The 12181-nt window shown below is 40.8% G+C and overlaps 1 protein-coding gene across 1 annotated transcript in view; it reads left to right on the top strand.

The window, feature by feature from the left end:
* Positions 1 to 12181, top strand: part of cdh13 (cadherin 13, H-cadherin (heart)) — a 314214-nt gene that overhangs the window by 204197 nt on the left and 97836 nt on the right. Inside the window, exon 8 of the mRNA XM_069162896.1 lies at positions 1628 to 1806. Within this exon, the coding sequence (XP_069018997.1) occupies positions 1628 to 1806 (179 nt within the window). The remainder of the gene's footprint in view (positions 1 to 1627; positions 1807 to 12181) is intronic.

Raw genomic sequence — 12181 nt, 5'->3', positions numbered from 1 at the left:
AATTTATAGCATGTTGTAATCAAAGCCTACCCATTAGTGTTCTCTACTAAAAATTACAATCTTATTCATTGAAATAAATAACTTCACACACACACACAAAATGATCTGATCAGATCAGATCTTTAGGACAGACTGTCTGACTGTTATTTTCATCTGAACCGATCGGATTTGGTGTGTCCAGATATCACCAACCTATCTGCATGGGTTGCTGTGGTAACGACGTACACGCAGCTACGCTGGTGTTGTGGCTTTCCAACACGGAAGCTGCCGGCACGGAAGTGGCAGCAGACAGTTTATTTTGGCTTCTGTCCGTGTAGTGTTTTTGTCGTTGTCCTCCACAGTGACAAAATCTACACTTTCTGATAGGGCTCTACCAGCGGTAACATAAATTCAGCTCACTCTGAAAATGACGTCACTGTATGTTACGTTGCGAATGACGCAAGGAATCCAATTTCAGCCAGCAGAGCGTCTGGACGGAGACGCATTCGTAGAAACCTAATTAAAATCACATTTCAAACCACCTCTAAATGTAGTCTGAATATGGATTGCCAAAAATTGCATTTTATGTGATTTTTTCTGTTCAGACTTTCAAAATCCATCTGGATACAATCTGGATATGACAAAAATCTGATTTGAGCTGGCAGTCTGAACATAGCCTTAGAATGAGTGCAACTTAAAACAAATTTAAAAAAAAGAGATACGGGGCCGGTAATATTTCCACCAGAGATGTTTGACTGCATGCACCTGGCTGACAACAAGAATATGGAGCAGTGGATGGAGAAACAGTTAACAGACACTTCTGCCTGCAATGGAGAAATGGAAAACACTATTCAGCAGAGACACGACCGAACATAGTCTGTATATATATGTGTGTGTGTGTGTGTGTGTGTGTGTGTGTGTGTACATGCATATCTGAATATGTGGATTGAGTATGATGTGCCCCTCTGAATTGGTGTATCTCATCACTGACAAGAGACAGAGATTGAGGGCTGAGGGTGTGTCAAGGATTGCCTCCTATTTTAGCTCAGCTGCAATGGGCAGAATTTCCATTTTTCTTCCCATTACCAAATAAAATGCACCCTGCTGTTAGAGCTGACATGAGTGAAAAAACACATTAATAGGAAAGGCTAAGTTTTTTAAGCAGCTGTCTGGGAGGCAGTAGTTTGAAAGTTGGCTTTTTCATGCGCCTGCTGCCATGATTACTTTATATTCACAACTTCCAGACACTCCAAAGTACATATTGTATGCGATATATTAGAAGTGTCATGTGGACTATTCTCACTATAATTGCATGGCTGGACAGGCAGATTTTCAAAGATTTTTGCAGTTTAACAGGAGTCTGATGTGTTAACTTCTTGCATAAGTTTACTCGAGGTTCATTTAAGGATGTTTTCTCTTTCATATTTTTGTGAACTGAGTGAAAAATGGCACCATTTAAAAACTAAATTGAATCTCATCTGTTTCGTAATAAGCTCATTGACTCCAGAGTAAACAGCACGTCTTATTGTCTCCTAAAATTTTGTTTAATTCCTGTAAAAACATCTTTATTTATGACACCAGCATCTTGAGCCCTCTCCACATATTGTACATATTGTGACTCACCCGTGTCCTTCACTGTCGCCTCCAGGAACCACAGTGATGACGATGACGGCGTTCGACGCAGACGACCCCGCCACAGATAACGCCGCGTTGCGCTACAACATCATCAGGCAGTCGCCGGACAAACCTTCACCGAACATGTTCTACATCGACGCAGAACGAGGCGAAATTGTCACCGTCATCTCTCCCACATTACTCGACAGAGAGGTGGGCAAACGTGTGTCTGTCTGTGTGTGTGTGTGGTGAATCATTTTTCAATGAGTGATGGTCCTTTCCCCGAGAGGAACAAAGTGTGTGTTTTTCTCTGGACAGGATATTGTCACAAGTCTTTACACTTGTTTCTGAAATGAAGCTTCTACAGCTTCTCTTTCCCATCATGTCACCAATGCTGCCAGGGAACAGAGAGAAGGAAGTGTGTGTGTGTGTGTGTGTGTGTGTGTGTGTGTGTGTGTGTGTGTGTGTGTGTGTGTGTGTGTGTGTGTGTGTGTGTTTTTAGTTGGTGTGTGGCTTTATATGAGGGAGCGCTAGAGCGTTCCAGCAAGCAGGCGCAGAAGCCAGATGAGCGTCTCTCCATTTCCCCGTTTAACCAGAGCGAGACAACAGGATGATTGCTTTTCCAGCAGGGTGACGAATGCCAGAACATCGATTGGGTTCGCTGGTGGAAGAGGAATATTAGCTGTTGTCAGACACTTAGCGAATACTTTAATTGAGGTGATACACACTCATCCGCCAACTCTGGTGGTGTCCAACAAGCCGGGCTGAAAACCTCCCATCCGGAACTGCTGGAACCACAACGGCTAAATGCTCTGATGAGCCAATCGGCGAGCTACAGTAAACTGTTTAATAGAGGCGTAATTGATTAAAAGTACGATGAAATGAGATGTAATCAATGCAGTGAGCACTGTTAGCTGCTTTTGTGTGGTGATTGAGAGAGCAAATTATTCATTAGATAGCCTTTGTGGTTTCTCCTCTGTAGGAGAAGGAGGTGGGAGAAGTGAGACTTGGAAGCGTATTACTTCCAGGATATTTCAAAAGTAAGAGGAAGAAAAAAAAAAATCTATAGAGGTACTCCTCCATTGTCGGCAGCCAAGATTTATTACACCACTAACTGGCTGCTGTTCGAGTTGAATGCCTTTGAAGAAGGCACGGAGCCAAATTGTCAGCCTGTTTGTGGCCTCAATAAATCTCTGAAAAAAACAGATCTTTTCTTGCACGTTACTTTCCACAAGTGACAAACTCTTGAACTTCTTAGTTAAGTACTTCAAAGTCACCAAGATCTGAGACCCAAATCACTTTTCTATATGTAAGCAGAATCACATCAGAAGTATTCTTGATTATGTCATCTACAAGGTTAAATGATGGACAGCTAGGTGGCAGCCACACAGCGTTTTTCGTGATACGTCATTTTCAGTTTTCAGTTGTTTTATTTATTATGAGGTGTCTAGATATGCTCATTAGTTTTGATGCCCAAAGATTGACATATTTTTGTTGTTATCTATTTGGAGCCATTTTTAAGTTTGGTGAAACTTGTCGAAATATAATGTGGTTGTTAGGATGAAGTGATAAATAAGATGGTATTTGAGTATTTCTAATATTTCACACAATGAGTCAATTTTACACCTGAAGTAATGTCACAGTCTGTGAAATTTCAGACATTTTCAAAGAAAACTAGTTTTTTTTTTTATTTTTCCTATCACTAAATAGACATGACTAATCCATGTATATGATACTGGCCCTCTGTGCTGTTAATATGATTGCATTGTTGGCAGTATATGCCTGAAGAACTGTGTATGATTGTTTTCATGTTATATATACAAGTATCTATCCCCTCATCCCCACATGGCCATGATTTATAAGTGTGTTGGGTTTTTCAAAAACATCCTCAGGGTTGTAGCGAAAGTCCAGCTGCAGCGCAGAATATCTGTAAAGAAAGAAATAAAAACAGCCTGAAACAAGGCAGATGGAAATGCAGAAGGGATCAGTATTAAACTATTCTCTTCTAGGTTTGGAGAGATTCAAACTCAGCAACTTCTGCACATTCTCATGAATATGACTCCAGCACGACACCCATCTGCCATCCAGAATATAGTGTTTGAAGACAGCATGTCCGAAGTATGTCTGTATGTGCTGTGACAAAGAGATAGGGAGAAGTTTAAACATCGAGACAAAGAGGAAACAGAGGGGGGAAAAGCACGAGATAGCCCAACTTTGCCCCGGTTCTCTAAATTCCTCCGACATAATTCAGGTACAGCTCTGAGTGTATATTTGGACAGACACCTCACCTGCCCGTGGGATGCACAAAGCAATCCAGAGAAAATTGGAAAATGAATTTTGTCACATTGAAATCAGTTTGATTTTCCCTCCAGTGCTTTCTCTGAGGCGTAAAATCCTCTCTTGATATGCACATTTATTCCACCACTCTCTGTTTTTTCTCCTCACTTTGCTTTAGACTCGTCTCTCCTCGCCGTTTAATACTATTCTGACACGCGACGTTGTTGGATCAATGGCGAGCTGTAATTTTTGACAGCTTTGCCGGCATTTTCACGAGTTTGAAGAGATGAAGGGAGCGCGTACATCTTCCACTGAGTATAAATGGGAGTCTCTCTTAATGAACCTACTCTAAAAAAAAATGTCCATCATAACCTGTTGTCTTGAAACAACGGAAAATGTATTACTGATGTGCTGAGGATGTGCAGTGTGGAGCACTTATTCACACGGCACACGCCTTTTATTAACTTTTTTGCACGTGCCAATGAATGTTAATTTGAACCAGAAGAGTCAATATCGGAAGCAAAAGGGTTTAACTTTTTGTTTTTGATTAGGTTTTACAGGGAATAAATTTGACTGGTAATGAGAAAGAGGACATACAGGGTTTAAAGCCCCCGCCATTATTAATACACGTGTTCTGCCCTGTTTAGCCTATGTGAAGGCAGGCGTATGGCAGCTTGACAGAGTGAGTGTGCAAGGTATGAGGTTATCTCTCCGAGCGATGTAGCTGAATTATGTTTTCCTTCTTTGTGTGATTAAGCGCGCATATCTGCGAGTATGTGTCAGCGAGAAGATCTTGGCTTTACTAGAATTAATAAATCAGCTGTTCAGAGACCAAAAACAAAACAAAAAAACTTCAGAGATGTGAGACAGAGAGAGCTTAAAACTGAGCATATCATCCCCCATCTTATAAAAAAAAAACATAATCCCAGGGTCTCAGCTGGTTGATTTATCAGTCGAACCCTAGTTTCCTCAGTCAACTGTGCTTTCATGCACCACCTCCCATTGTCACTGCAGTACATCCTTTTTAGAGGCTTGTGAACTGGAGGATCTGAGATGTGGATCAGAAAAGAAGCGAGGAGAGCTGGGAAGATGAAGGATGGCAGGCAGAGGAGGGGGAGGGGGCGCACAGAAATCTCCCTTTGTCTTCAAAATAACAAGACATTTCTGATTTAGATCAGGTCTACCCTGGTGATTCAGTTACTGTAAAGCTGCTGTACGTACAGTTCCTCATAACAAACTTGAAATGAGTACAAAACGTGTTCTCTGTGCTTTTCATTGGCGTATTCTCATTCATGCTGTCCACTGAGACATGATGAAGTCCACACAGAGAGGTACATACACAGTCACGGAGAAGGATGCGGTAAGTTTACCCTGATGCAGACACGAGGAGGAAATGTTCTCGGAGGTAATATCGTGCACCTAATAGGAAAAAGAAGAGAGCTTGTTAATGTTACTGCCATGCATTTATTGTAGAACATATCTGAATTTACAGCACAGTGATAGAATGATCACATTTCCTTCGACATGCACACATACACGCACACACACACACACACACACACACACACACACACACACACACACACACACACACACACACACACACACACACCAATCACTGTAATCTATTTTAGTCTATGGAGTGTCCGCATGCAGGTTGGCTGTAACCAGAGAGGACAGACTGCTAATGGCAATGTGACTTTCTGACTCCCTAATGCTCTCTGGCCAATCTGGGAGCTGTCACCGCTCCGGATAGCCAATCGATGGAGTCGAACGACCCCTCCGTCCCCCCTCCATGTTCTACAAAGGTGAATTACATGAGGATGAAATGGATGACTGTGTGTGCCTGAGTGCATGTGTGAAGTTTACATTCAAGGAGGTAAACTGTATTTTTCTTCTAAAGTCTTGCTTGTATTTGTACCCCTCATTTGTGGAGATGTGTTATTAGTGCTTGTGAAAACCAAAGCACATCTGAACACCCAAACACAGTTGAACGGCATGTGTGGCTCTCAAAGAAGGTAATGTCAGACACCACTGGGAGAAAAATATTGAACCTGAAAAAAAACTTCTGATAAATTAAGAATTATTCTTAAATCTGAGTCAGCTGAAAAGTGTCCTGCCTGTACATGTGAAACAATCTCTGTTGACATGATGGGTTATAATCATCTGTCAGCAAAATGATCTTTGGTCGTGTGTTGTGTATATTAAGGACTTAGTTTCCAGTCAAATGTCTTTACTTTACATGAACCGCTCTGTTATGCTAAACCTGCTCAAATCCAGAGTGACGGCTAAATGGATGGACACCATTATCCCTGATCAACAGTATAGTATGCAATGATGCCTGTAAGTAAAGTGACCCGGTGTTTGTTTTGTGCGACCTTGGCAGCACGCCTCCTGACGGCATTTTGGCTGATAAGAAAGCTTATCCTATCTAATGGCTTATTTGGCTCGGTGGCCAGAGTGACTACAAGCCTGTGCGCTGTGATGAATGACAACTGAACCTCTGACAGGTTCCACTATTTGGTAAAAAACTGCATTCATTTTCTCCGTTTTTATTATCGTGATCACTCCTCACACCCCATTGCTCTTTTTCCCCCCTCCTCATCACCGTGCCTCTTCATCACTTTGTTTTCTTGCTTATTTTCATTTAGTGTTATTTTCTCTCTTTGTCTTGCCGCCGCTGTCTATCTCTTCTTTGTTTCTGTCAGCCTCACCTCCCCCCTTTCTCTGTCAACACTTCACTGTGGACATCCAATTACTCGCAGGTCATAGCATACTGATTCCATTCAGAGCAGCGCCATTCAGCAACCGGCCTCAAACAGCCATTCAAATTATATCCTCGGCTGCCTTCAAGAGTTGCCGCTCTGCAAAATGTTGTTTTCAAACATTTCTGGGGCCATCACCTAATCTGATCCCCCAAACATAATTGAATGTCAGTCGTCACATAAAGATGCTTTCCTCTCTTCAATTAGCATCTCGTTTCCTCATGTCACAGTAACGACACAAAGCGGACAGAGACATATTTACTCCTTCCAGGTAGAGGCCGCAGAGAGTTATTATTTTATGTCATTTATATGCAAATAATACAGCACAGGGAACACATTGATAAGATTTCATTACAGCAGATTTGATGTACACTTCAGTTTATAAACTCCCTTTCATTCCCCTATTATGATGTGGAGATTGGAAAGGTGTGAGTAAATGAGTTGGGTGGAGAGAGACGCAGGCCAGTGTGGATAGAAGAATAGGTCCTTGGAGGAGATAAGGAGTAAAGAGGCATGGAAACACAAGCCTAGTGTCAGCGTGAAGACGATCAGCTTCGGAGGTTCCCTGACAGGAAGGTTGTATGATCAGAGAGTTCTGGTTCAATATCTGCTCAGAGGTACAGCTTAAGAGAGAAATGAGAGCAGAGGAAGGTTCCGAGACAGAGTGGCAGGATGCAGAATATTTATTTTTCTGCAATAGAATTGTGATTTTATTCATAGCGGCAACGATGAAGCCAAAGTACTTTGTATTCACCGCTTGTTAAAGTTTTTTTTTCAACCATATCTGTAAACCACAAGCTTCAGAGTTTTGCAGAAGTAATTTAAAGATACAGAAACGTATATCAGCAAGAACTGAGAGAATCAAGACCTACAGTTTATAAATGAACCACCGCTAGACGACAAGTGACGTGAAATATATTCATGGGTCTTTTAAAATAGTCCACATGAAAAAATGTTCTGCGCCCTGTTGCAGCCTGTCTAAAGCGGCTGTTATGAACTTATATCTCACTTTAAACTTATGAAAAGGGAAGGCAGGAGCTGGTCTTCACTCCTTAAATTGATTGTTTTGTTGATGATTAACACGCTGATCTTTTGAGATTGATTTGTCATCCTGTTTTTAATCTCGCTATAGAGAATGTGTGGGTTTCCCTGCATGCGTGTGTGTGTGTGTGTGTGTGTGTGTGTGTGTGTGTGTGTGTGTGTGTTGATGACCTTCACTTCCTTCAATATCTAAAATTAATTCAGATGGGTGACTATATTAAGAATGGAGGGCATGTAGAAGGCTTAAATGTCCAAAATAAATTATGCAAAACAAGTAGGACTTGTTGCTAAATCACACTTAGATGATTGCAATATGAAATGACAGATGAATGGGAATTACAGTGTGTGTTTACCTGAAAAGGTTTTTGTTAAATGTTTATATCGACAGATGAGGACATTTTGTCTTTGAGGCTTGCTTGTTAAAGATCTACTGTGAATGAATTACTGTGCTTTCAATAATAGTAATAAAATAATAGTAACCTAATAGAGTAACTTTGGCAAATGTGTATTTAATCATAAGTACTTCTCTCCAACATTACATGAGACTTTATAAGCAAATAATCACCAGGACTGTGTGAAAGTTGTTTTATAAAAATGTAATCAACAGACGCCAAACAACCCACCTGCTGTAAGTTTGACTGCTGTTCACAATAGGTTTCGTTCTCTGCTCTCCATTCTCAGTGTGCTTCTTCACATCACGCTTGTGTAAGTTGCATATTGAACCATGATTGGCTCCAAACCAGTTGTGATGTCACATAATCGATCATGCGCATACAGTGAGGGCTTGTCGGTGAGCGCAGAGAAATCTTCCCTCCTCAGCAGATCATTTTTTTAAAACAAGTTTGGCACATAGATCATTCTTCACAGTGAAGCTCAAACATCCAAGTGAAATAACAAAAAAACAAATCAGAGTTTGAAGTGGATACGGACTTAAAAATATCTGATATATTATGTTTTGACACATATGGATACAGTGCTATATGTTGTCTGTCCTGCTTTATTTCCATTCGTAGGTAATGTCAGTATTGTCCAGTAAGCCCATGCTGTGCACCTTTGCTTGTGTTTATACATTCATTCATATCAGCTAGTGTTTTGCAGATGGCCGCCTGAAGCTCATTCTTGCTATCCACCACCCTGAGTTTCCTTTTTTTCCACTGAGTTGAATCTTTCCGCACTAATAGCACTTCCAATAACATCAGTTTTCACGACTGTTCCAACACATTAATATGCTTTAACATTTTCCACTGTGAAATAACAAGTTCGGGGTTTTATCGTCATTAAATAAGATTTTTTTTTTATTTTTATTGTGACTTGTGAACTCGACTCATCTGTGTCGCACACGTGCATCTGTAGCTGTACTTTTCAATCCATTTGCCCATCTTCAGTTTACTGTGAATGACTCGTAAAGGAGCTAAATGTTGTTTGCAAGGCAGCAAGAAGACAAAACCAATTAGAATCAGATAACACTTCCTCACACACAGATGATGGCTTTAACCCAGGAAAGAAAGTAAAACACTTGAGTACATTACCAAGAGATCCCATTATAAAGAGTGTTACTGCAGTGTCTCCTTATGTGATGGCGAGTAGCCAGAGTTCTGGCAGCTGTAATCAATACAGTGTAGTTGGTGTGAACCCAGCCACTTCACGCTCTCTTGTTCTTCCCTGAAATGAACAAGGTGGACACCGTTCACAGGCATTGATGAAATACTGCTCCCCTCCTTTCCCCCTCCATCTCAGCCCTTCCTCTCCTCCTCCTCCTCCTGCGCCCCCCCTCCCCTCTTCTATCATGCCTCTGTCCAGTTGCATTAGTGAGGAAATGAGATTCCCCCTAATTAATTAGATCTCTGAGTGCTAAAGATGAAGATTACACCCCAATGAAGGTTAGAGGTGTCAATCACAGTTTTTTTTTTTTTTTAAGCCGAGCATCCCTCAAGATAAATTGAGCCCCCTGGGCATTGTGGGTAAAAGTGTGCGTTGTTAATCTTATTTTTTTTTTCTGTCTCGCTTTAATTGAGTCTCACCGACAGTAGTCAATGAAAGCCTGGGACCAACAACTTGGAGAATTATATTCACCAGAAGAGCAGACAAGAGAGGCACAGTTTGAACAGACGAGCGAGGGGAAATGGAAATAGAAAGAATGAAGGTGAAAAATGTGATCATTAAGACACTAAGAGGATGGAACAATGGTCAATTTAAACATTGACTAGAGGTAAAAACAAAGAGAAGGGGGAGGCCATCCAAACGACTCCATATTAAAACAATGTTTATACATGCAGTGAGAAATACACATCAGTGTTGATTGTGACAATTTTTCACTGCAAATTGTCTTCTGACATCATGAGTGTGAACAATAATATAATAGTATAAATACATACATTTTTGTCACTTCATTTCTGTCTCCATAACAAAGTTTATTCAAATAACTTTGTTACACAGTTTAACCAAATCTCACCTTTTTCTTTGGTGATATATTATTGTTGTTAAATAAAAAGGCAGAATAAGAGTTTTTTCTTATCAACAAATAAAATGACAGCAAAGGCATCTCTTCTGTCTGTGGTTTACAGGAGAGCAATGACTTTCTGCTGTGTACGTTCAGTAACCTGCTTGGCATCTCTGAGCGCTGTAATGACTCTTCAAATATCCATTATTTATGTCCGTGTGGCACAGAGGTAGATCCTGCAGCAGCACAATCTGTTCAAATTCCAAAACTTTAGAAGATGGAAGAAGACTGATGAAGAATACACAGAAAAAGCAACATCATCATCGTAAAGGGGGAAACAGTGGGAACTTAGTTTTACACTTAAGATCAGCTTGTTTATCTCAGAGTATTATAGAGTCTGTGAAAAGTATCATATTATAAAGTCTTTATTGACTCTCATGATACCTTTCCAAAGTCTGCAAAAATTACCCTAATGATGTCATCAGTGTCATCTTGGGCCTCCTCGAATTCTTCAAGTCAGGAGGGGTTTATGGGAAATGTGGTAGGGACACTATTTTGCATGTTTCTTTTGGGAGTTTACAACCTTTATGTTCTTTCTGTTGCGCTAAAAGGTTGGCTAATATCATGAGACCATTTGGTTTCACTTGGGGACTGGGTGATGATTATCACTAAAAGTAAAGACCTTGTGTTTCTGTTTCAATACCTCTTTGTAATTGTGCAGGCACATAAATTCAGGTCTTACAAATGCTGGTAAAAAAAAAAGCTTAATTGTGTTCAGTAATATAGAAAAAAGAAAATGTAAAAAGTAAGAACATGTAAAAACATTAGGTATATGTTCTCCACAATTAATCATCCAAAACTAGTGTTAGCGTCGTGACTGGTACTTTACGAGAATTAAACATTCCTAATTTACCGAAAACAAACAACACTAAAGTGGCAAGTCTGCTAAATATTAGCAGAGCTAAAATATCAGTTCGTTCAAATTATTATGCACGCAGAAGAAAGAAAAAACTAGACCTTTTTAAAATTCAAAAGTAATCTACGAGAGTGGAGAGTTGTGACTTTTCCTGTGTCCTAAGGAGGTATTGAAAGGGCAGTGGAGAGAAGGAGGGTGGGAAAGGACAGCAGGGTGAGACCTGAGAGGAGATAGATGAGGAAGAGTGAAGCGCGCAGGTGGCGGGTGGAATAATTAGGGGGAGACAACTGCTGCTTGAAACTGGGAAATGTCTATGCTAAGTGGAAGTGAGGGCTTCAGTAATGTCAGGGAGGTCCTGGTGACACTATACTGTCATCATGCTCAGAGTGAGCTTCAGCACTCTTACCTCCCTCTTGATGGCTCTTTCTCCTCCCTTCTGACTTTTCTGTCTGTGTTTCTCGTTGTTTTCGTTTCATCGCTCGCTCCTCAGGTCTCTCCTAACTCCTTTTCTTTCATCCCCCGTTTTTTTTTTTTTCCCCCGTCGTCATTGACCTGAGGATAAAGAGTATTTGTCAACAGCTCTTACTCTCCAGTGAGCCTCCCACCTGCAATAGCACTTCAGGCGAGAATTAATTTTAGCCTGTCTCCATGAGAAAGTGCATTGATTGGAAAAGTTTGTTGTTGTGTGCTCAGTACTTTTTTTATTGTTCCCTTTCCCATGCCAGCTTTTCTCTGCTGCTGAAATTCAGTTTGGTACATCTGCTAAAGGAGACACAAGAGTGTTGGGTAAAGAGAGATGGCTGTGTAGTTGACCATCTTAAACAGCCACTGTGTATAATTCAATTCAACTTTATTTATATAGCGCCAAATCACAACAGAGGTTATTTCATGGCACTTAACACATTAAAGTACCTACAGCAAGACTTTACAATATTATACAGAGAAACCCAACAATTCCCACATAAGCTAGGAGGGGAAAAAACTCCTCTTTAAGGGAGAAAAACCTCCAACAGAGGGAAGGAAAAACTCCCTCTTAACAGGAAGAAACCTACGACAGAACCAGGCTCAGGGGTGGGCGGCCATCTGCCTTGACCGGTTGGGGTGAGAGGAGAGCAGAGAGAGAAAAGGACAGCATAGAGATAGAAGAGA

Source organism: Embiotoca jacksoni, unplaced genomic scaffold, assembly GCF_022577435.1.
Source record: "Embiotoca jacksoni isolate LCO1_2020_lvr unplaced genomic scaffold, fEmbJac1.0.p SCAF_3, whole genome shotgun sequence".
Lineage (NCBI taxonomy): Eukaryota > Metazoa > Chordata > Actinopteri > Embiotocidae > Embiotoca > Embiotoca jacksoni.
The sequence above is the reverse complement of the archived record's forward strand: the minus strand, read 5'-3'. Positions and strand labels throughout refer to the sequence as shown.